The sequence below is a fragment of the Colius striatus genome, chromosome Z (genome assembly GCF_028858725.1).
Source record: "Colius striatus isolate bColStr4 chromosome Z, bColStr4.1.hap1, whole genome shotgun sequence".
Classification (NCBI taxonomy): Eukaryota; Metazoa; Chordata; class Aves; order Coliiformes; family Coliidae; genus Colius; species Colius striatus.
Genome location: NC_084790.1, coordinates 76,698,942 through 76,721,065, shown reverse-complemented (window position 1 = coordinate 76,721,065; position 22,124 = coordinate 76,698,942). Strand labels below are relative to the sequence as shown.

Genomic DNA, 22,124 nt, shown 5'->3' with positions numbered 1-22,124 from the left:
CATCAGGACATGGAGGAGGCAGGTGTCCTCATGTGTCCCTTGTCCTACCAGGGATAGATGTCGGCTGCAATGTCCTAATGCATTAGGGCTCGGTCTGGAGAAGCTGCACAGTGTGGTTTTTGTGGAGAGGAGCCTCGCTTTCTCCCAGAGCAGAAATCCCTCAGCCCCTGCAGCTGCAGGGCAAGGGCTTTGCTCCTGGTCTTTCTGGGCTGTCCACAGGTCCCTGCCCCAGCAGGAGCACATCACTGTGATTCATAGGAGCAACAAGTTACCTGTCTTGAGAACCAACTCACCAGTCAGATAGGTCCCTAAACAGTCTGAGCCGTTTCATGGGTTGCCTGTTGCTCCCCAAACCATCCCAGCTGCCCCTATAGCTCCTGGGCTCTGTGGTACCCCGTGGAAGGCCCGTCTGTTTTCAGCTGGACTTACAATCCTTGCAGGAGAGCCTTTCTTTTCATCCCATGGGCATGGGGAGCAGCTTTGGTCACAGAGACATTGTACCAGCATCATCCAGGGAAGATGGAACAACTCCAATCTTCAGCACGGATGTTGGAACCAAGAGCTCTGCAAGTCTACAGCTACCTTCAAGGGCACATCTTCAACCAAAGTAACTAGGAATTTTTTGATACCCTCTGTCCATTTCTCCTGGACCACAGGAACAGGAGGGTCTACACAGACACCAAGGGATCCTGCAGCACTCCTTGGGCCTCTTCAGTCCTGCTTACAGGGGTCGCTTCTGGTCTTGTCTTCATGTAGATCTGCTCACAATCCCCTTCCACATAGCCCACTCTGTCTCAGGGAAAGGACAACTGGAAACGTTGTTTGGGCCAAGAGCTGCTGGAGGGGATGATACTCATGTCTGCATTGAGTGATCTTTTGGTAACAATGACCATGACTGATGTTCTCGTTACCGTTGGTGCAGAGGACAAAGCAGGGAAGGATCAATTAGTTGTTCTCTGTCAAAACAAGAAGCTGGGGACAGCAAGGAAGGCTGCTGGAGGTGGCTCCAGCTCCAGAGCTGCCAGGCCACTGCATCTCGTTTACACTCTTGCCTCCCTCCACCCAGGCTTCTCTTTCCTCTCCGCTGCCAAGAAATGATTCACTACAGGGGCAAAAGCAAATAGTCTCCAACTTCTTTTTTCCACAGAAGATTGAGTTTCCCACTGCTGGGTTTGCTGTGTAATAAATCCAGTTCCCCACTGTCACCTTTCAACTGGTCCCTGCCAGAGCAGGGACACGGCCCGGGGAGCTGCACGCCTGGTGAGCTGCTGCTTGCTGGCCCGTGCCCCCTCATGCTGGGGTGCTGGCTTTTGCTAGAGAAACCATTAAATGAGCAAAATACAGTGAATGGAAAATTGCATTAGAAGCATCTGTAGTTGCGAAGGTTTTGTTATGGGCTTAAAAAAAATAATAAATCAACATAGCTTTGGGCAAAACAGGCAAACAAAGCAAATACTGCATGGGAAATTGCAATTCAAGTGAGAAAAAGTTGAGTTTCTGGCTAGGTTTTTTGCATTAAAATAGCTCTGGCTCCTGGGTGTTGGCTGGGCTCATCTCTGAGAAGAAATTAGGCTTTGCAGGGAGAAAGTAGCAGACTGGTGAGGACTCTGTGCTGGCACTGAGAGTCTCTGCCTGTGTCCTTGCCATGACAAAATCCCCAGACACTTCGTCTGGGTCCCTCCTCTATATTTTTCCACCTGTAGCATCATCCTTGAGACTGTCAGTGCTTCAGGACAGGAATCTGCTCTTGCCACTTAACTGTGGTGCCTGTCTCATGCTGGTGGTGAGACTGCCAGGCACACGGGCGGGAGCAGCAGCAATTATTTTAACAATCGATAACAAGAGGAGCAGCAGAGGAGGGCGGGTGGCTTTGCTCCCTGGCAGGACTGAGATGCAGAGTGTGACAGCTGGTGATGATACAGGCATCAGCATGAGCCAAACCAAAGGCTACAGTGAGCAGATCTCAGGCTTTTCAAAGAGCAGGCTGATTTTAGGGGTGTTGAATGGACTTGTGTGCTACCTCCCATCATTGCCACTGTCCACAGGGATGGGATGGCTGCGCTACGTGGACTGTGACACACGGTGGGCTCCAGCCCTGGTGCAGTTCTCTGCCTGCTTCAATTCCTAGTACCACTCAGAAACCTTTGGGGCTGTTAAGGAGATACTATTCAGTGGGAAGTGAGTTTGGGATTGTAAGGGAGAGTCAACTTCTGGTTTGCAAGCAACTCCCAGGCTATTCAGGGCCCCATATGTCAGCACTTTCCCAGGACATGGCATCCTACCTGGAGTGTGACACCTACCTTGGGTCCTGGCCATTGCCTGCTCCCCAAGCTGCAGGCACAGTGGGGATACTTGGAGGAGGCATAGCAGAGAGCAGGCACAGGGGAAAAGAGGAGCTGGAGAGAAGAGGCAGAGTAAATGATAACGATTTAGTAATTAGCGCTTAGCGCGCTCCTCGCTGGGAGCTTTCAGAGGAAGGTCACCTTCATTATCTCTGTTTTACAGGCAGAGAAACTGAGGCATGGGGGAGGTAGTGAGAGCAATTTTCTCAAGGTGACCTAGGAGGGTTGGGGATGAGGTGGGAGTGGGATCTGGGGCCAGCACATCTGTGTTATGCAGCTGCAGTTCACTGGATATGGCTCCTGCTGCCAGCCCACACTCAGCACTGCAAATTCAGCAACAAGGCTGTGGGTGCTTTCTGCCCATCTGCAGGCTCCCCATCTTCAGAACCTCCATCTGCCACAGCATGCATGACCTTGAGGGGCATTTGAGGCCAGGCTGCACCCCAAATTCTGATCATGATATCGCTCACAGCCACTCTTGCCTTCTCCAGCCTCATGTCCTGCTGCGAACCCAAGTCCATATGGGCTCCTGGAACAGCCATGTTGAGTAATGGAATATGTTTTTCTGGTGTTTTTTTTTTCTCTGGCCAGTACAGCTCCCCCTTTATTTAGGTTTAAATGGATGCCATCTGGCTAACGAGCCCATACTCATGTTCTAGATTAAAAGGCAATCCTCCACGCATTACTGATATGGCGCTGGAGATTAAAGAGGTTTAAACAGTTTTGAAGGTGTAATTTGCTTTTCATGCATGCTGCTTTTTACCTCCTGGTGGGTGGTCCAGCATCCCTATGGCTGTCTCCAGCAGCTCCCTCCCACCTCTGGTCTCCTCTACCAGCCCTGGTTGCAAGCTCAGGCATCTCCAAGCCTGGCAAAGCTACATGGGACATCCTTTTATGCCTGCAGTTTGTCGACTCTTGGGTAGGCTTGGTAGTGCAAGGAGGATGTTTTCTTCGCGTCCCTAAAGCCCAACATGTCTCTACTTGCCTGCTTTCTTAACTGTCTCAACCCCAAACACCTCTACACCTCAGCATCCCCTGGGACATGGCATTGTGCACTGGGACGGAGCAGCTTCTGCCTGTCTCCCAGCCCAGAGAGCAAGGGGCTGACTGTAGCCCACTGGGTTGATGATGACAGATTCTGCAGCCATTGGTCACTGCAAAGACACTGTTGCAGATTACTCTTTCCCTGGCATGCCCAGAAGTGCTGCTGCTGTTGCATCGGGCTGATAGGCAGCGGTGTTCAGTGCTAGCCTCAGAAGGGGCCACACCAGAGCAGCAGCAGCATCTCCTAAGCTGGGATTTGCACCTTGCATATCCTAAGCCGTGAAGTGCCTGGATGTGCTTTCACCTCTTCAGAGCTTCTGCAACCCATGGGTGGGCAATGTCTGATCGTGGGGTGATGGCACAATTGCTCAACAGCAGGACTTGAGTTTCTTAAGAGAAATGTTTAAAATGAGATAATGAAACTACAGCATTTTTGTAAGGAGTATTGTCACCTCAGTATGATCAAATGTGCACCGCCCGAACGCCTCGTTTTGCAGCGCGTTCCCCCATGGCCGAGACGAAGTCTCGCTTCGTGGCCATCTCCTTGCAGCTCCCATCACACCCTTTGGCTGCCCGGGAGGGACTGTCTTCCTGCACGCTGTTTGCCAGGTCTCCTGGGGGCAAACCCTGACTGCTCCTGCTTGTGTTTGCTTCCACAGATGGCTAACCCTGTCCCGTCAGCCTGCTGCGTTGTGCTCGCCGTGGTGGTGGTGGTGTATGCCCAGAGACACAGCCAGCAAGGTGAGTCTCTTCGTACTTCCCCCACCTTGGAGGTCACACAAAATGTGAATGCCACTCCTCTGATCTCTCTCCTGGAGCGAGCCAGGTGTGCTTTCTGAGCTTGCCTGATGTTAGGTTTCTGGATGCTAACACTTTTCTCCTTTTTGTGATACTTGCGTCCTCTCCTGCTCACTACCCCGGGGTTTGGGTGTCCTCAGCACTCTCTGGTGTCCCTTGCCCTACCTACACCCCTGTGTGTCCCAGGGTGCCCTTACAGCCACGACACTGCTTCCCATCCCTCCACTCCCCCTTTTCTTCGTGCTGTCATGTGCGAACCACCTCTGAAGGGATGAGCAGTTGGGAAAGAGCAGCAGACCCATAGCTCAAAGCCCCAGCACCCTCCTCAGTCATCATGATGGATGCCTCATCCTGCTCTTACCTCCTTGGGGTGACTTTCTCCTCATTGTCACCACACATCTTCTCAATCCTCTCCTGGCTGGCAGAGGACTGAGGGCTTACCTTAGTGATTGGTCTTAGAGAGACTACATTTTAGGGTCACTGGTGGCATTGGGAGCTGGTGCACCCCACATGGTCCCGAGTCTAGTATCAGGAAGGTTATGGCAGGGCACAGTTGGGTTGCTCTGTGAGATCACCTGTGAAAGCCTTGTAAAAATGAAACAAAATGGAAGACTGTCAAAAGTCACTGGTTTTCCTGGCAGTCAGCCTGGCTGTAGTGGCTTTGGGTTGATTACAGAGAGGAATTTTGCTGATTTACTCTAGAAAGGATATCTGTGCATTCATGGGATTGAGGAACCCAGGCAGAGTGCCCCACCAAGCTGCCCTAAACTCACCCAGCAGGTTTACATTGCTGGAAGCTTCTAGCTTGCACACAAAGCAGCTGGGGTTTGGCAGCACATCCCCATTGCATAGGGACAGCTGATCTCCAGACACAGAGGGAGTTTGCTGGGTGATGTTGCAGGAGTATTCCCAGCACCTTCCCAAGGTGGCTGCTTGAAGCATTTTGATGCAGTGCTGCTTCTGGTGGTGTGATGCCTTGTAAGGAGAAGCAGTGCTGCTTGGTCTTGCTGTGCTTGCAGGACTGCTGCTCTGCAAGCCTTTAAGGACCCAGTGCCAAGGCTGCCAGAGCATCTTTTGCATGCACCATGCTGCTTCCCTCCGTGCTGTGGGGATGGCAACCCATATCTGTTACACAGGGAGATGCACATAACAGAGAAGTGCCAGGTACTTCAGGGCTATACACACTTGAAATGTGTTGTCTAGACAGAGAAAAAAATGCTGCTCATCAATACTAGCCAAGGCCACACGTTTCATCACTGGCAGCAGCACGATGGTGTGGGTAGCACAGCTCCAGCCAAGGATCCTGGCCAGGCCAGCTGCAACAACTGTAATCTTCTGCTCTGTGATCTACCACAAGGTTCAGGGATCTGGCAGCATAGACTCCTCATCTCTGTGTCCTCCCTCCTTCTTTTGCCTGGCTAGGTGTGGGAGGGAGATTTCTGGGGCACTAAGTTGGAAACAGAGCTGCTGAGACATGAGTGCATCAACAAGCTCCTGAACAGGGTGCATGGGCAGAGGCAGGGCTCTCCCCATCTGCAGGGGCCAGAGAAGCTGCTCTGGGCTAGGGGAAAGGAGAGGGGAAAAATTGAGGCTGGAGGAAGGCTAGTAGGGCACTTCCAGGACTGTCCTCAACCTTTTCGCTAAAAGCACCATGAGGTGATGTGCTGGATGCATTTTGGAGCAATAAGTCTCCTGTCCACCTCACCATGCCTGGCTTGGAGAGGCTGCACACATGCAGATGAAGTCCGGGAGTATCTGCCCCACGTTGGAGACCAGAGCAGTGTGCTCCATTCCCCTCTACTTTCCAGAGCTCACTCCGCTGCCTCCCATCACCAGCCAGCCCCAGGCCTCATTGCCTGACAGCCAGGTGCTCCAGCTGGGAAAGCGCAGCAGGAATGGGGTGGGAGGATGGATTAATCCCACTGGTGGCAGGGACAGGGTGGAGTGGGGGAAGATGCTGGCATGGAGTCCATTTATCATGCACTTGAGGCACACTCGACTTTAATAGCTCATGAAGCACTTTAAGAGATGCATTAGCACTGAATACTTGAGTGAGGAGGATGTGACAAGCTGTTAAGTGAGCATGAGCACAGCACAGCAAGCCTGGCCACCGCTGCTGGCTCTCACATGCACCCTGGTGATTACTGGAGCATCCTGCAAAATGCCACATGAATTCATAAAAGCACTGTCCAGCTCAGTAGAGGTGAGGCTGCTCATGCATTAACCCCTCTACTGCTCATCTTCAGTCCTTCTCCTCAGAACTGGCTGAGCAAAGGGTGTATTGTCCTGGGATGCGGGAGCCCAGGATGATCCCTAGTGTGGGGAGATGGGATAGGATGAAGGGGGTCAGAGCTCAGTGGATTTGGGTACCGTCTCTCCCTCTGGTTGCAAAGCTCTCTCGCTTCATGTGTGTGGCAGGTTGGTAAAGTTACACCTGCACCGTCCCGCTGGCACTATTGCTTCCAGCTACCCATGGCGGTGGGCACTGTGGGGTGTGGGACCAGAGCCATTGCTCGGGGCAGCCCCAGGAGTGCTTGGAGGGTGGCACTAATGTGCTGGCTCAGTTAGCAGGTTTTGGATGTCCTGCTGCAGAGGGGCAGCAGAGCAGTGAAAGAAGGTGTTTGTGAGGGGCTCTCCTGTGGTATGGCCACTTGTGTCACTCCAACCAGGGGGCATGTGGATAGAGCCAGATGGGAGGCAGCTGCCTCCAGAGACCAGCATTACCCTGGGCAGCCCGCAGGGATGTCCCTGTCCACACAGTTCTCAGGCAGCACAGAGGGATGGACAGGAGCTGCAGAAGAAATGGAAGAGGACAGAATAGGAAGAAGTGGATGAAGACCGTACAGGAAAGCCCAGTGCCCTTCCCATTATCATGATTAACTCAGTTTTCCTTCCTGTATTTCCTTCTTCAGGCAGTGGTTGCTGCCAATTTCTTTGATTAGAGGAAGGTGACAGGGAAAGCTCAGTGGAGCGCAGAATCAATGCCGCCTGCTGTGGCAGTCACACCTTTGCTTGGCCAGGGGCACAGCGGTGCTAGTGGGAGTCCCTGCAGTGCTGGCCCTCAAAGGGACAGGCCATGGCATGAGTCCTGGGGCTATGACAAAGCTCCTTAAGTGGGAAGTGTGTATATGGCAAAGATACCTAACTGTGCGTCAGGCTATAAAGCACATGTGCATGGATTATTTCAGCTCTTTCTATTCATTGCCATAGCTGCCCATGGCTGGACTTGGCTGTACCTAGTAGACCTCTAAGGCCTACTGCAGTCTTGGAGAGAGGGAACTCTGCTTCTTCTAGCTCCTGCCACAACCAAAGCATCTTCTCCATCTGTCAGCTCTGCCAGAGTTATGTCCACATCTGTCCCAGATTGAGATTTCTCTGTTTTTAAGAGAGGAGTAATTCTGCTTTATTGATCCTCACCTTGCTGAATTAACTCATGTTTAAACAATAATTATGTTTTCACCCAGGAGAGGAGACAAAGAGATAAACGTCTCTGGAAATTAATGCATTTCAGATGCCACACGCTGGGGTTAATTTATTGATGGGTCCAGAAACTGCTATCTCCTCTCTTTCTCACCAGCAACAAGCAATTAGCCCCCATCATCCCTCAACCACGGAAAAAAAAAAAAAAAAGAGAGTTTGTTTCATTGCTTTCCCTTCTCTCTTGCTCTTTTAAGCCCTGGCACTAATCTTTTGCAATGGGTTCTGCTGCAAAGCCTCGCGGGAGCTCCAATTTGCATGTGCCTTGTTAGAAATGCTGCCCACAGTTCAGCTAAGACAAAGCCTGGACCAATAAACAGCTTTCAAAATGCACAGCAAAGCCATGCAAATTGGCTTTTTTAAGAGAAACCAACTGTAGATATGTCACTCTCCTATCCCTACATTGCCCAGCCTGCTCCATGTAGCATTTGTTGTCTGACAGGGATGAGACCAACTTGTCTGGGCTATGCTTCCTCCCACATCAGTCAGCCTATGCAGCTCTCCAGGGCACTGGTCTGGCATGGTTAAACTAGTTGCTTTGCATTTGGAGGTATTTTCTATGTAGGAGATGGGTTGTAGATCCACACAGGAACACATGGTTGTTTTGTAGACATCCATGTAGGTTTTCATTGTTGTGTAAACACTACTCAGCTAAGGTGTCTGAATTCAAGTGGTGCAAGGGGCTACCAGGGTCTGAAGTCTTGGTCTTGTGTGCACAAATATGCAGGGGAAATGTGCATCCAACCTAAGATAGCACTGCAGGAATGCTCTCTCCAAATACATATGCAGAACATCCTCTCCTCTCCTCTCCTCTCCTCTCCTCTCCTCTCCTCTCCTCTCCTCTCCTCTCCTCTCCTCTCCGATATTGAAGTGCCCTTCAGTGATGCATTAAGTGACATGACTAGCATCTGTCATGTACTGTTTGTTTTTCCACTCATTCCCCAAGGCGAGATGCATGTGCAACAGAGTGTTTTGGAATTTCTATAATTGCCTGGTGCAGGATCTCGCTGGGGAAGGAAAGGTCAAAGAGGCTGCCTGTGTGTGTGCTGAACGGTCAGCTGGGAGGCTGGAGATGGTGCATGCCTCCCACAGAGGCTTTTTCCATGTTCAGGCTGGGGCCAATGGGGGAGAAAGATTTCTCTCCTCATTACATAGCACTTTCCCACTTCCCATGACACCTCCTTGAGTCTCAGGCCAAGTTTTGCTCTCGTCACAACACACTGGCACTTCATCTCTGGGAGGCTCCTGCCAAGGCCTTACTGGCGTTGTCCTACCCAGGATATAGCCCTGCCTTCTGCTAGTCTGACCTACATTCCTACACTGGAGATGAATGGACTTGTGTTTGGCTGCATAAAACACATGCTCTTGTCGAGGGAAGGCTAGTATATTAACTGCTTTAGAGCTCTACATGCGATGGACTCGTCCTTTCCATTATATACATCAGCCTTTTTGTCACTGGAAAACTTTGCCAGCAACAGTTTTATGTTGCCTTCAAGATAATTGATAAGACGAGCAATTAGCAATTGGCCAAGAACAGATCCCTGTGGGGCCACACTGGGAACACCCTCTTGCAATGATGATTCCCCATTAACAATTAATTCCCCATTAGCAATTACATTTTTTAATCCTTCCTGTTATAACTCTGGATGCTCTTATTATCCAGCTGGCTGAAATACCAGCCTCACTCCAAACTGCAGCCCTGTTCAGTGTGTGAGCTGGTTTTGGAGAATTTCCAGGACCTCCCTCGGGTTAGGAAGTAAGGTTTGGGTAGCCTTTACCTGCTGCACCATCCTTTGCTCTTTGCAAGCCTTCTTGAAACCAAAATGCTCTTCAAATTTGCTCTGTGGCGAGCTTGGATAGCCAAAACTAAGGCATGAAGCTGGATCCATAAAAAGACATGATTTGATCTTACAAGGATATTATCAGTGCAGTCATAGTTGGGGAGCTTAGCTCAGCCTGTCCTCTGGCTGGATGGGATCAGTTCAAGGTGATGTTCACAGAATCTACTGAAGGAGCTGGCTGTACTTGGAAAACCTCTAGACCCAGAGCATGTCATGAGTAGGTGCTCCTGCCTTGGAGCTGCGAGAGAGGAAAGGCACAAGCACTGTGGCAGTGGGGGAAGGCATTGAAAAAAGGTGTAGGCACCTCAGGCAGAGCAGCACTGCCTGCACCTCTGTCCTCCCCAGCAACCATCTCACTTCTGTAGGCAACTCATGTCCCCAGTGGGTGAGTCAGCCTGACTTCACTGGGGACAAGATACCCCTCATATGAAGGCTCCAGTGCCAGCAGCTTATGTGCAGCAATTAGGATTCGAGCCTCTTCATGTGACAGAGCATGTCTAAATCAGTCTGAAGGCTGCTGTTCAAGGGCACTCTCTGCCTCCTTTGCTTTGCTAATTGATGCTCAGGGCTGTGCTAGCACAAGCCTGTGGTCATCCACTGGAGACCAGCATCATCCCAGGAGGATTCTGATATCTGCTGGGGGCCAGTCTGCTGACGCATCTCAAACTGGCCAGAGGTACAACCTGGCAGTAGTTCTCTGATGCCTTTGAAGAAAAGTTCCATCACTTCCATCCGTGGGCATTTGTTGCTTTGGTGGTTTCCCCATTGCCTCCCATCATCTATGACAGCTGCAGGGAAGCAGCAGAGATAGCAACTCACCCCATCTACCATGACACATCAGCTGCAACCCATTAAGCTCTGCTGCATGCTGTTAGGGTATTTAAGAGCCCATCAAGGTCTGGTGTCTCCCTTGCTGCTCTGATCTTTTCCTGCTTCTTCCCTGCACTACATGGTAAAGATGAATCTGCTTGGTAAGAACCCCAGACCCAAACGAGCATAAACTCATGCACTCCACTGCTTTTCCTTCCCAGCCCTCTATGTGTTCCAAGGCACCTGGCTTGGCTGGTTTTTTTCAAGCACAAGATGCATCTCCTGAAAGGTTCTCTCTCTGCAAAGTAAAAGAAAACAGCAAAAATAGCCCCAGGTCCTGGAACATCTTTTTCTATTACTGGACATCCTTCTGAGCTCAAGTAGATTTCCTGCCCAGACACAGAGTGAATTATGGCCAAGCTCTCAGAGGCTGACCTTGTGGTCAGCCAGAGCACAGACTTGCTAATAAATGTGGTCAACCCCTACCACAAGCAGCCTATTTTTAGTGCCTATGTTTCCTTGCCTGCTGCCTAGTCATGGTGCAGGTCCCAGAGCAGAGCGTCCCCTGGGGATCCAGCGGGCAGTACAGGATGGCCCCAGAGGGAGCACGTCCCAGGCTCACTCCTCCCACCTGGGAGGTGGGAAATCGAGCACATTGATGTCCATGCAATGTCTGTTTGCACCTTAGAAAGTTGCAGCTGCATGGAATGGGGTGGCTTGTCTCACTGAGGGATGCTGCAGCGAACATGGCTTGTGTCTGTCAGGCAGGGAGTGGGGAGGGAGCTCATAGCTCTTGGGTAGAGTCTGTGCTTGGAAAATAGCTGCAGGTCAGCATGAGACAGATGTTCCATTGTGCAAAGTGCTCTCAGATGCATGAGGAGAGATGTTCTTAAAGAGCTGGTGAGGAAGAGAGAAGGACAGGAAGCAAAACAGAGAGACTGGCATTTGAGAGGGAGCACAGCTTGGTTGCTTCAGGGCTTGAAAGACCTGCTCTTTGCAAGTAAGCAAAGGCTAGAAACATGCAAAGGACATTCACTTTCCTGGACTAGAGTAAGTTATTTAAAATGGAGCTGATGGTGATGAGGTTCTGGAATAAAGTGGGGATCTGCCCCCAGGCCAGCATGAGCCATCCGAGAGCATGGAAGGAAATATAGTCGGCAGTATCTTCAGTGCTAAAAACGCAAACCCTTCCTTCAGTTGCAGGTCCTGTATACTGAAGCAGGTCACAAAGCTGTAAAAGAGAAAATAAAAAAAGAAAACATCTAAAGAGTAAGATTGTGGATCTGGCAGATTTTGGACAAGCAAAACTGGTGCAAATAGTTCACATGTGGTGAGAAGAAGCTGCTGTGGGGAGGACAGCAGTCTGCCAGGATTCATTAGTTCTGCTAGTGGCAAGGAAAACCATGTCTCAGTAGTCTCTTAGACTTCATTAAACATGTTTACAAGCAATGAAGGAGGAGGAACAGGGTTTGTAGTCCACCCAGACACCCAGAGGGGCTTGAATGGAGAGAGTTCAACCCAGGATGAAGCCCTGGGAGTTGCTGCTGACGTAGCCAAAGCTGACACAAACTGTGGGGAAGAGGCAGGGCCTGCCCCTGTGGGTGTGCAGAGCGGACAGCATGTGATGGAGAGCAGCACCTTGTTCATGGCGCATCTGCCTAAGCCAGCTGAGTCCTTGCTAGCAAATCCTTGCTGAAAGCCACTGCTGGATAAGCCCTGCTCAGTGGGCAGAAGCAACAAGGAAGGATTTGGATAAAGGTCAGTTTCTTCTTGGGATGGCACCATCCCGTTGTGTGGAGCAGGAGCATCGCTTGCTCTGCTGGTGCTCAGTTATAAATTGAGGCATTGGCATAGCATCTAGGAGTCCCCAAATGATGGTGGAAGCCAAAATCTCATTTGCACAGAGTCGGAGAGCTGAGACATAATGCAGCATGCAGGGAATAGCTCTGAGCTTTGCTCTTTGCATGAGCTCTGGCTACTGAAGAAGGTCTCTCACCTGTCTGAGCACTGAGCTCCTTTTGGTGAGGGAGGAAGCAATCCCCATTCATGGGTTATGCCTGTTGGGTTTTTTATGCCTGGTTTTACATTCTCAAAGGCTTTCAGAAATGGAAGATCTTACAAAACTGCAGCAGTTGGAATGGAAGCCTTTAGTGCTTCAGGGACTTGGCTTCAATTAGCCTCCAAAAGCTTGGAAAGGTCTTGCCTTGGAAGTCATACATGGCCATCCCAGGGAGACAGCCATCTCACATTTCCAAAGCAGCCTGGTCCTCACCACCCTATTCGAAGACATGTGTCCAACTGAACTTGGGCCTGAAGGCGCCACTCACTATTTATCCCTTTTGATGGGTTTCCAGTGTCTGAAGTCCTGGATCCTAGGCTGCTCTGACACTGCAAAGCCAGTCTCTGGTCAGGCTGAAAGAACAAAGTTTTGCATCTCTAGGTGCAGCTTAGCAAAGGGTGAACCCTTAGCAAATCCTGCTACAAATCATCCTCAGAGAACCTCAGAAGAGCTGCATGTGGCAGCTGCTAGGACTAAAAGGGCAGGCAGGGCTAAGGCTGAGACACTCAGGTCCTGCACATCCATTAGAAGTGCTGGGCATGGAGTGTCACTCACTGCTGTCTTCAGGCCACCTATGACATGTCTGTGAGCAAGCAAATGGGAGCATAGCCACAGGAAAATACTGAGCCCAAACATGATCATCTCTGCTTCTTGGGGAGAGGATTTTACTAGGATGGGAACGGATCAAAGGAGCAATGAAGCATGCTCAGGAGAGCAATTGCTGGGGTACAACACACACAAACCTTTATTATAAAAATCTTTGAAGGGTTTTGTTTCTCTGAACAGACACTATGCTTCTGTGCAAAGGGAAATGCCTAATACCAAGATTCCTAATCCAATGGGAGATGCTGAGTGTAAAAAATGAGCAGAAAAACAACTTGTAAAATGTGCAGGCTGTCCTGTGGATGAAAAGAACATATTTCAGGTTAAGCAGTCTTGGGCAGCACTAAATGGAGTGGATCCACGCAGAGAAGCCAATGTCATTTTGGCATATTGAAGGGAAAAAGAGGAGAAGGATTGAGGAGGGTCTGTAACAGTCTCGTTACAGAGGAGAAAAGTGATGCTTGGCACCTTGTAATGAGTGTTCCAGGAAGGCCAATCAGGTGGAAAAGTGAAGTGAAACTGCAAAGCAGTGGGGGTGATGGAAGCAGGAAGAGTTACAATGGTATTAGTCCTGTATATGGACCACTAACCTCTTGGTGTAGGACTTGCTGGGAAGAATTGTTGTTTGTGTGTAACTGTCACCAGGTGCTAATTGAGGCTGAAGAGTCTGGAGCCTCATTGCACCACCTTCCTTTGCATAGAGCCATACTGGAGAGGCCAGTGTTGGGGAAAGGGGCTGTATTCCCTGTACAGTTGCATGCACCTGTGAACAGGATAAATGCCTAACGAGACACATCCACCTCCTGGAGCAAAGTTCTCTGTGGATGAGGCAGAGCCCTGCAGAAGGGTGCACATGGCTGGTAGAGCCACACACTACCCTTCTTCCCAGGTTTTGCACCCTTGAGAAGTTTTTTAGCTTGCAAAGCCTGAAACATTTCTGCAGAGCAGATCAGTGTTAGCAGATTTAAGCCATTTGGCAGTAGCCAGGCTCTTCTTAGTTATCTATTCTGGAGTGTATGCAAAGCAGACAGAGGTCTGCAGAGCTGATGCTGAAAAAGGCTGACCTGCAAGGCTTGAAGCCTGGAGGACTTCTGCCAGTCACACTGGGATGCACAAGCTAAGGCAGAGCTGCAGCATGCCGCGTGTCTTGCTTGATTCCTGCTGAATTTGCTAAGGTGTAATGAGGTGTATGTGCATTTCTGATGTCCAGGTATTAGGTGCACTGATGGAAAGAAAGCACAGCTGGTAGGGAATGGATGTTTTGTTATGCTGAGGTGTGCTTCTGCTTTCTAGAGAGAGATTCCTTCTCTGTTCTGCAGTCTGTGCTGCTCACAAGCGGCCACACTTGCTGCATCCAGGATCCAAACTGAAATAAAGCCCAGGGAGCTGCTGAGCATCCCACACAGAAGTAAGGGAGTGATGGAGGGGGATCAGGGTCCCATCCTGTTGTGAGTGGCAGGAAAGCATGTTCAGAACAGCAGCAGGTGGTGCAACTCTGCATCCTGCAGACCACAGGCACTGCGCTCTGCTGCTGGGGGCTTGTTCTGGTGGCCCCACATCCAAACATCCATCCAAGTGCAGATCTTCACTGAGCAGGCAGGTGAGCACTGCTCACCATCTGTGGTGTTTATGTGCAAACCTGCTTCTAGGAGGACAATAAGCTGAGCTTGGAGCATTCCTGAGGGAAGTCTCTGGCCATAGCCATGAACTTGAGACTTTGTAGGATGAGTCACAGAGAGCCTCTGACTCCAGCCAAGCCACAAGCCCTGGCAGGTCAGACTCTGCTGTGTCTGTGGCTTGCCTGCACTGTAGTGGTGTTGCTCCAGCTGACAGTGTGCTGTGCAAGTGAGAAACTGAGGCACACAGGAGTGAGAGTACATTAAATCCAGAAGCTAATGTCTCTCTGTCTACTCCCTTCCCTGTGATTTCCCAAGGGAAGCCTCCACATCTGGCCATAACTGAGAGCCTGGAGATCTGCCACAGCTGTGCCTGCTTCTGGGACAGCCAGAGAGGCTTGGAGCAAAGCATGCAAATCCAGTGATGTTGCTCAGGAGTGGGAAAGAGCTACTGAGCCCTGCAGGACTCTTGCTATTGGGAAGGGATGTAACATTACCTGGGATGCAGCAGGGTGCCTGCCTCGTGGTCACATCAAAGGCCCTGTGCTCAGCAGACCTGGAAATTAGTTTCACCTTTATGAGGGGAAGAGTAGGGCCTTGTGTTTGTCTCTTTTTTACCTTTGGGTGAGGATCCCTGCTGTGTGGCAGAGGCAAAGGCCAGCACTGGAGCTCAGAGCATCTCCAAGCCCCTTGGCAGAGGGAAGAGTGCAGTGGCCACAGGTTCATGTGCTAGTGAGCTGCAGCACCTTTCCCACATGGCCTCCACCTGGAAGTCTGTTAATGTTACAGGGACTCTCCTCTGCCTTCTTTGCCCTTGAGGAGCCTCTCCAGCTTTGCCCAGTAACCCCCAGCCCTTGCCTTGCCCTCTCCAGGCATGACAGGACACAGCCCTTTCAGTGCTAAGAGAAATGCTGTTGCTCTTTGGTCTTGGAAGATGCTTCTGCTTTCTTGCTAGACCCATCACAAGGATCTTCTTCTTTGCCTTGGTTGGGTATAATAGCTCTACCAGCTCTGTGGTTGATGAGGGAGAGACTTTATGGAGACCTGCAAGCTGCCTTACTGCCCTTTCCATTGTGTCAATGGCACTGTGCTGATTTACAGCTTTGACACACCACGTCTACCCCCGCAACTCCTCCAGCTCTCAGCTCTAAGATGGACTCTTTGCAAAGAGAGTTTCTGTTGTTTTCAACCCAAGTCACTGGAGACTGACCCTTGCTTTTGTGGAGAGTGAGCCCTGAATATTCAAGAAACAGCTCTGAACTCAGTGTGACCATGGTTGGCAGGTTCTGGCCCTCAATTAATTAGCATTGATTGTACTTCACTTCCAACAGTGGAGGAGGGAGCTGCAGCTCGGGGAAGCAGTGAAGTGTTGCAGTATAATCACTGCAGCCATTTTCATGCTGCTGGTTGGTGCTCTTCAAAAGTTAAAGAGCTGCTGCATTGGCAAGGATGGCAGACAGAAAGGAAAATCTTGGGGGAATAGTAGTAATGTGGGACTTTGGAAGCTGTCACTTCAGAAGAAACACTATACATCTATGAAAGGTTTGGTTTCTTTTTCCTTTTTTTCTCTTTTTTTTTTTTCTTCTCGTAGTTCTTGGCATTGTCTTAGCTTTATTAAGCCTTCTCAAAGGTGCTGCTCATTTCTCCTGCATGGCAGCAGCATCAGCATGAGATCCATCAGTCCGTCCATCAAAGTGTGAGATCTCCATACACTTCCTTTGCTTTCAGCTTCCACATCCAAATGCTGCAACAACCCTGCACCTCCAAGGCCACAAAGAAGCCCTATTTAAGAAGTTAAATGTGCCTTGTTCCCCAAAAATTTTGGAGGAAATTGAGGATTGGATTGGTTACTTGAGAACTGAGGTATCCACTCTGTCTCAGCAAGGAGCACAGTGGCCAGTCATTCTTTGTGGGTGAACCTTCTTTCCACATAAGGTCTCCCACCCTACTCTGTGACCTGGGCAGGTTTTTTCCACTGAGCTCTGTGAGTCCATGGGCTTTTGTACCTGTGATGGATTTCTTTCTGCATATTTTCACAATTTTGTTCTTTGCAGCTCCAGAGAGGTGGCTCTGGGCATCATTCTGTTGATCTAGGAGTAGGACTTTGGGATATAAACCCAGAAGGAAAATTCCAGAGTTTAGGTAGGCAGATGTAATCCCATTATATTTTTCATCTTGCCCTAAATCACAGCTCCAGAGTGAAGACAGCTTAGCAAGAGCCACCAAGAGCACATCAAGACTGTTTTAACACGTTACATGATGTCACAAACATGTGTCCCAGCCTGGTGAATACTGAACACTCCTGCAAACGTTGGGTGTCTTTAATTCATGCTGTGGTTTGGGCCAGCAGCTCCCAGGCTTGTCCTTGCACAACTCATGGCAGGGAGGTCCCAGCTGGCCTATAACTGTGCTGGGAGCCCTGGTCTTTAGTGGACTTTCTCTCCCACACAATGAGTGTGCATGGCTGCCTTGTCAGCATGCTGGGAAGTACAGTGCAGGAAGAGGGGTGGGAGATGGGTGTCAGCAGGCAGAGACATCCATGTCAAGCCTGGTGGCACAAGGGATTAGTGGATATGGGCTGTTAGCTGATTTAATTGTGTTTTCCTTCCTCCAGTGAGTTTAGTCCATTTTTCTTAATTTGCTTAGCCCTGAGGAGTTCTTTAGCATAGCCACTGTTTATGGAAGGCTTTCTCCTTTACTGCTTCAGCGAGAGTCTCCATGTGCCTCAGCAGCCCTGCCAGCCCCCACTGCAGCACCCCAATGCTGGCATCCCATGGGGCATGCAGGGCTTCGAGATGGATAAAAAGACACTGGATCAAATGAATCCTGTGCTTTGTGTGTTTGTATTTCTGTGGGTTCAGGAGAGACCAACCAAACCCTGATGTGGATATTCCAGGTGCCATAGGATCACAGGGGAGGAGGAAAATCAGAGCCTAGCTGTGGTGGAAGCAACTCTGGCGCCCTTGGGCTGGTCATTTAATCTGCTTTGGGGAGTCCAGCTCAGTCTGTAAGATGGGAGAGAACGAATCTCTCCTCATTTATCTTATCTGTTTGAGTTGTCAGCTCATTAAGGCAAGAGCTACATCTTGCTGGGTGTTGGGACAGAGCAGGGGGTGACAGGGTGCCTGTCCCCAGGGAACTGCAAGCAGTGAGGCAGCCTGAAAAAGCGCTGCCTCCACCCTCTGCACTGGGACCCTCTGCTTCCCATGAGGGACATCTCTGTTAGGAAGCCAAGTGCTTGCTGCCAATCTATCCTGAGCAGAGCTGACAGGGAAAATTCTCAGGGAAATCATTTTCCATTGGAAAATGAAGTCCCATCAACATCAAAATCACAGAATCACACAATGTTGGTGTTTGGAAGGGATCTGTAGAGATCATCCAGTCCAACCTCCCTGCTAAAGCAGGTCCACTTATATCAGGCCACACAGAAATGCGTCCAGGCGTGTTTTGAAAACCTCCAGAGAAGGAGCCTCCACACCCTCTCTGGATGTTTTACAAAATCATATTTCTCTGTCAAGGGAGGAAAAAAAAATGTAGGAGTGGGGGGAAGGGCTATATTTGTCTTTTCTGTATTTTTCAGAAGTGATTAGGTTCTTCACTTTGAATTGACATTCCTTTCCCCCTAAAAAGAAAAAAAAGAAAAGAAAGGGCTGCAAAGCCGTTTGTACAGCAGAGTGGAGCAGTTTTGAAAAGGCACGAGAAGACATGAAGCCTTTTGGTTTCCCTCTGAAGGAAAAAAACTTTGCCCTTTGGAGGGTTGGGGTTTTTTTGTTTTTGATGGAGAATATTTTTGAAGTTTGGATTTTTGCCTTGATGGGGCCAGAGGAGCATTTCCAACTTCAGCGCACCCTGGGCTTGTCCCAGGGGGCTGTGAGCACCAGGGCATCTGCTCTCACCGGTCCCCAGGCAGGCAGCTTGCTCCCCCCATCAGCGACTCCCACGGGCCGGCAGCCTCTCTCCCTGGGTGGGCTGCAAAGCATCCCCTTCTGCTGTGCTGCAGCTTGTTTTCTATTCATGGCCTCAAGCTGGACGTAGGGGAAGAGCCGCTTGCTGCCTGTAGCTGCTTTCCATGTGTGTGTGCATAGATTTGCACTGATTTTCTCTCCTTATGGACTTTCTTGTATTCCCCCTCCCACAGGCAACGTGTGTGCGGTTGTTTGCAGGCTGCTGCCTGTGGGCAATTTCCTCCTCCCCCTTACTACCATTCACTCCCTCGTTCCTTCTCCTCTTCCTCTCTCCTGACAGAGACAGCCTCTCACAGCCGACTCGTTTCAGAAATGCTTTTTCCCTGCCAAAGCCAAGATTTTTCTCTCTCCCTTCACGCTTAGTCTGGAAGTGGGAGGGGGAAGCAGGTTTTGGGTTTGGATTTTGGGGTGGTTTTTTTTTTGTTAGCAATAAATAGCTTCAGCATGCTGAAGAGGCAGGAGAGCAAACCCGGCATTAGGCTATGTTGAAACACTCCATTTGTTCTGGGAGTCTTTCCCCTCCAGAAAGCTTCCTCTAGTGTTTAATTTTAAAGCAAGTTACTATTATTTTTTGTTTTCTTACTTTCCAGAAGAGATTCCCGTATTATTTTGGCTTGTCTGGAGATTTCCAAGCACTCCAGAACTTTTTCCTTTGGCTTTTCTTTCCCCTTTCCTTTCTTTTTGCCGGGGTTAAAAGCCCCAAGTCAGCAAGGTACTTAAACACATGCTGAAAGTTAAGGGCTTGCCTAAGTGCTTTGCTGACTTGGAGCCAAAGATATTTTCTCAAGTCCTTTAAATGCTTCAGAACCTGAATTCAAAACGTTTTACAGAAATTCCAGAATTCAAGTATCTCTCATGCTAATAATGGTTGTAATACAGTAGTGCGTTCAGATAACTGGAGCTCTAGACCTGGTTAGCTTCTGTATAATCTTGCTTTCAGAAAATGTGCTTCCCTAAAATCTTCTGCTTCAAACCCAAGAGCTCTCCGGAGAGCTGGGCACGTTTATTTGTATTTCAGTCAATGAACATAACTGGCCTTTTAGCTGCTGTTTTGCAGTAAGACACTTGAAGCTTTTAAGTGTTGAAATTTAGGAAATAATGGGCAATTAGTTCAGATCACACTGAATGAATGTCTGCTCCTCAACTAACATTTGCTCATCATCCCCAACACAGAGGAAAAAAAAAAAAACACTAAAAAACTGACAAAACAACCCACCAACTTGAGGGCTGTCTGAAACAGCAGCATCAGTAACTGGAGCTTAGGAGATGCTTTCAAAGGCAGGCTGAGCTCCTGTTTCACAGAGCCTGAAAGCAGCTCAGCTCTCTGCTTTTGAGAGTTTAGTCTGAGCGCTGGCAATAAAAGCAGTATGGAGAAGGAACAGCAGTGGGTAGACAAGCAGGAGAGGCTCTGTGGAGGAGGAGGTGTTTCCAGAAATGGAGGGGCAGCCCACATTGAATAGAAATTATGGCGTGGCCGTTTGAGGCTCTGCATGATGAACCTAAGGGGTCTCTGCAACCCGCCAGTCAGTGGGGGCTGCTTAGAAACACTCAGTTGCTTAACAAAGAGCATCTTATTCGGCGTTTTTGGAAAAGGTGCTGGACACTGGTACTCAAGGCACCACCAAGGAAGCGGGACCAGGCAGGCGCTAGCTTAGTTCACAGCCCTCCAAGGAGTTGCTCTTCTGAAAGCATTCTGTGCTGCTGCCAGGAATAGGAAACCCAGATGAAAGCCTCCAGCTCACCTTCCTCATTTTAAGGGTTTTTTTTCCAGAGGTGTTATGACCTCTTGTGAGCTTCTGTGTTGTACACAACATCTGCACAGCAAGGCACGAAGAGCCTCTGTCTCTATGCCCCAAAGCATCGTGTGTGTTCAGTCTCTTACTGTCTCACAGACATACGTCTTGTTGCAAGGACCGTCCATGTAGTGAACAGAAGACCCCCATCTCTCCTACCTTCCCAGAGACAGGTAGGAAAAATTTGTGCCACTCTCAATGTCTCTCTGACTGTAAGTTGCAAATACTCATGCAGCCCATGGATTTATGGGGCACCTCAATAGTTCTGAGCCCCTTGAAGAACCCAGAAATCATTTTGCAATCATGACATCTGTGGCTCAGATACACCTTCCAGCCCATAACCAGAGACCCAGCCTCGTTCAACCCTCAGACAGAGTCTGCTTCCAAGCGATGCTTGAGATCTAGGAGGTCTGCTCTGGGGTCCTGTCTGTTCTGCAGTGCTTCTTGAGCTACACTAAGGTATTTACCTTGATGTCTCTGGTGGAAGTAAGGCCTTTCCAGTGTGCCGTGGGTCTGATATGTTGCCATCCTTCACCCTGGAGGTGCTTGCACCCAGCAGATGCTGTGTGTGACCTTTGGACCGTGTCTCCAGAGCTGTGCCATGGCTCAGCACACGCCAGTAATCATTGCCAGGCTCGGCTTTGCTTGAGGGAAAGACATGAAATGCAAGTGCAATATCTCGTTATTACCAAGGCAAATCCCGAGGCCTTGGTTAATTGTTAATACAGCTCCTGATGGGCAGAGTAGATGGCTGCCTTATTATTAATATTGCTTTAAAATTATCACCAGGCTCCAGAAGTGTATGTGTTAGTTGGGGAAGGGAGTGATGGTGACTGAGTCAGAAATAAACAAACAGACTTGGGGAAATGCTTCCCATTTTATCAGGATCTGTTCTTCCCACCCTCTGTTCACCGTGCTGTGCTGGCAGCAGCTCAGTTTCTCTGCTGTCCTGTAGCCTCATGCACAAAGAAAATTCTTGGTGTTGGTGTGGTGGGGAGAAACTCCTCTGCAGGGAAGAAAGGAGTCCTGGAGGGTAACCTCCAGTGGATGTAGGGATGGAGGGAAGAAGTGTAGTTGTTTCTGTTGGGAGTTCTTGGGCATAGGACATCCCTGGGAGTACTTCAGTGCTGCCCTGTCCACCTGTGTCTTGGTGCTGCAGGTTGCACCGCTGCTTGGTTTTCTAAATCTAGCTTGAGTGATGCCTTTGAGCCCTGGCCCTGTGTGCAGCATGCCCTGCACCTCCTCCTTGCTGGGGCTGGGCTATAAGGAGGAGGATGAACCTCTTGTACCTGTGGTTAGGGAAGCAGAGGAGTTTTTCCATCCCGAGACCGCAGTTCATGTGTTAAGTTGCAGCGGTCCCATCTCGAAGCCCAGCTGCTGCCGATCCAGCCAGGGGTGTGAGCATTACATCTGTAAGCGACAAGCCACTGGCCTACAGCAGGCAGAACCCGAGCCAGCAGACAGACAGAAAGAGCCTGAGGGGCTGAATTTTAGAGCTATTAAATGATTAAATGCAAGGGGGGGAGAAAAAAAAAAGTTAATTTAACATCGCGGTTGTGATTTTACACACCCAAGAGCCTGGAAATTGAGAGCTCTGCTTCTCACACAGGGATCGTAACTTGGCACTGCACAGATTGTACAGTATGTAAAATTAGACCGGAGAAATAGTAAATACGCTGCAGGGACCAATACTGTCTTGGCAGAGGCAAGCTGGACTGAGTGGGACCCAACAGGTCTTTTACGCCTCTGACTTCCATAGCTCTGTGCTAATAAAAT

The 22,124-nt window shown here is 49.7% G+C and overlaps 1 protein-coding gene across 1 annotated transcript in view; it reads left to right on the top strand.

The window, feature by feature from the left end:
* The window catches only part of CNTFR (ciliary neurotrophic factor receptor), a 211,414-nt gene that overhangs the window by 123,326 nt on the left and 65,964 nt on the right, over window positions 1-22,124 (top strand). Inside the window, exon 4 of the mRNA XM_062018915.1 lies at window positions 4,046-4,127. Within this exon, the coding sequence (XP_061874899.1) occupies window positions 4,046-4,127 (82 nt within the window). The remainder of the gene's footprint in view (window positions 1-4,045; window positions 4,128-22,124) is intronic.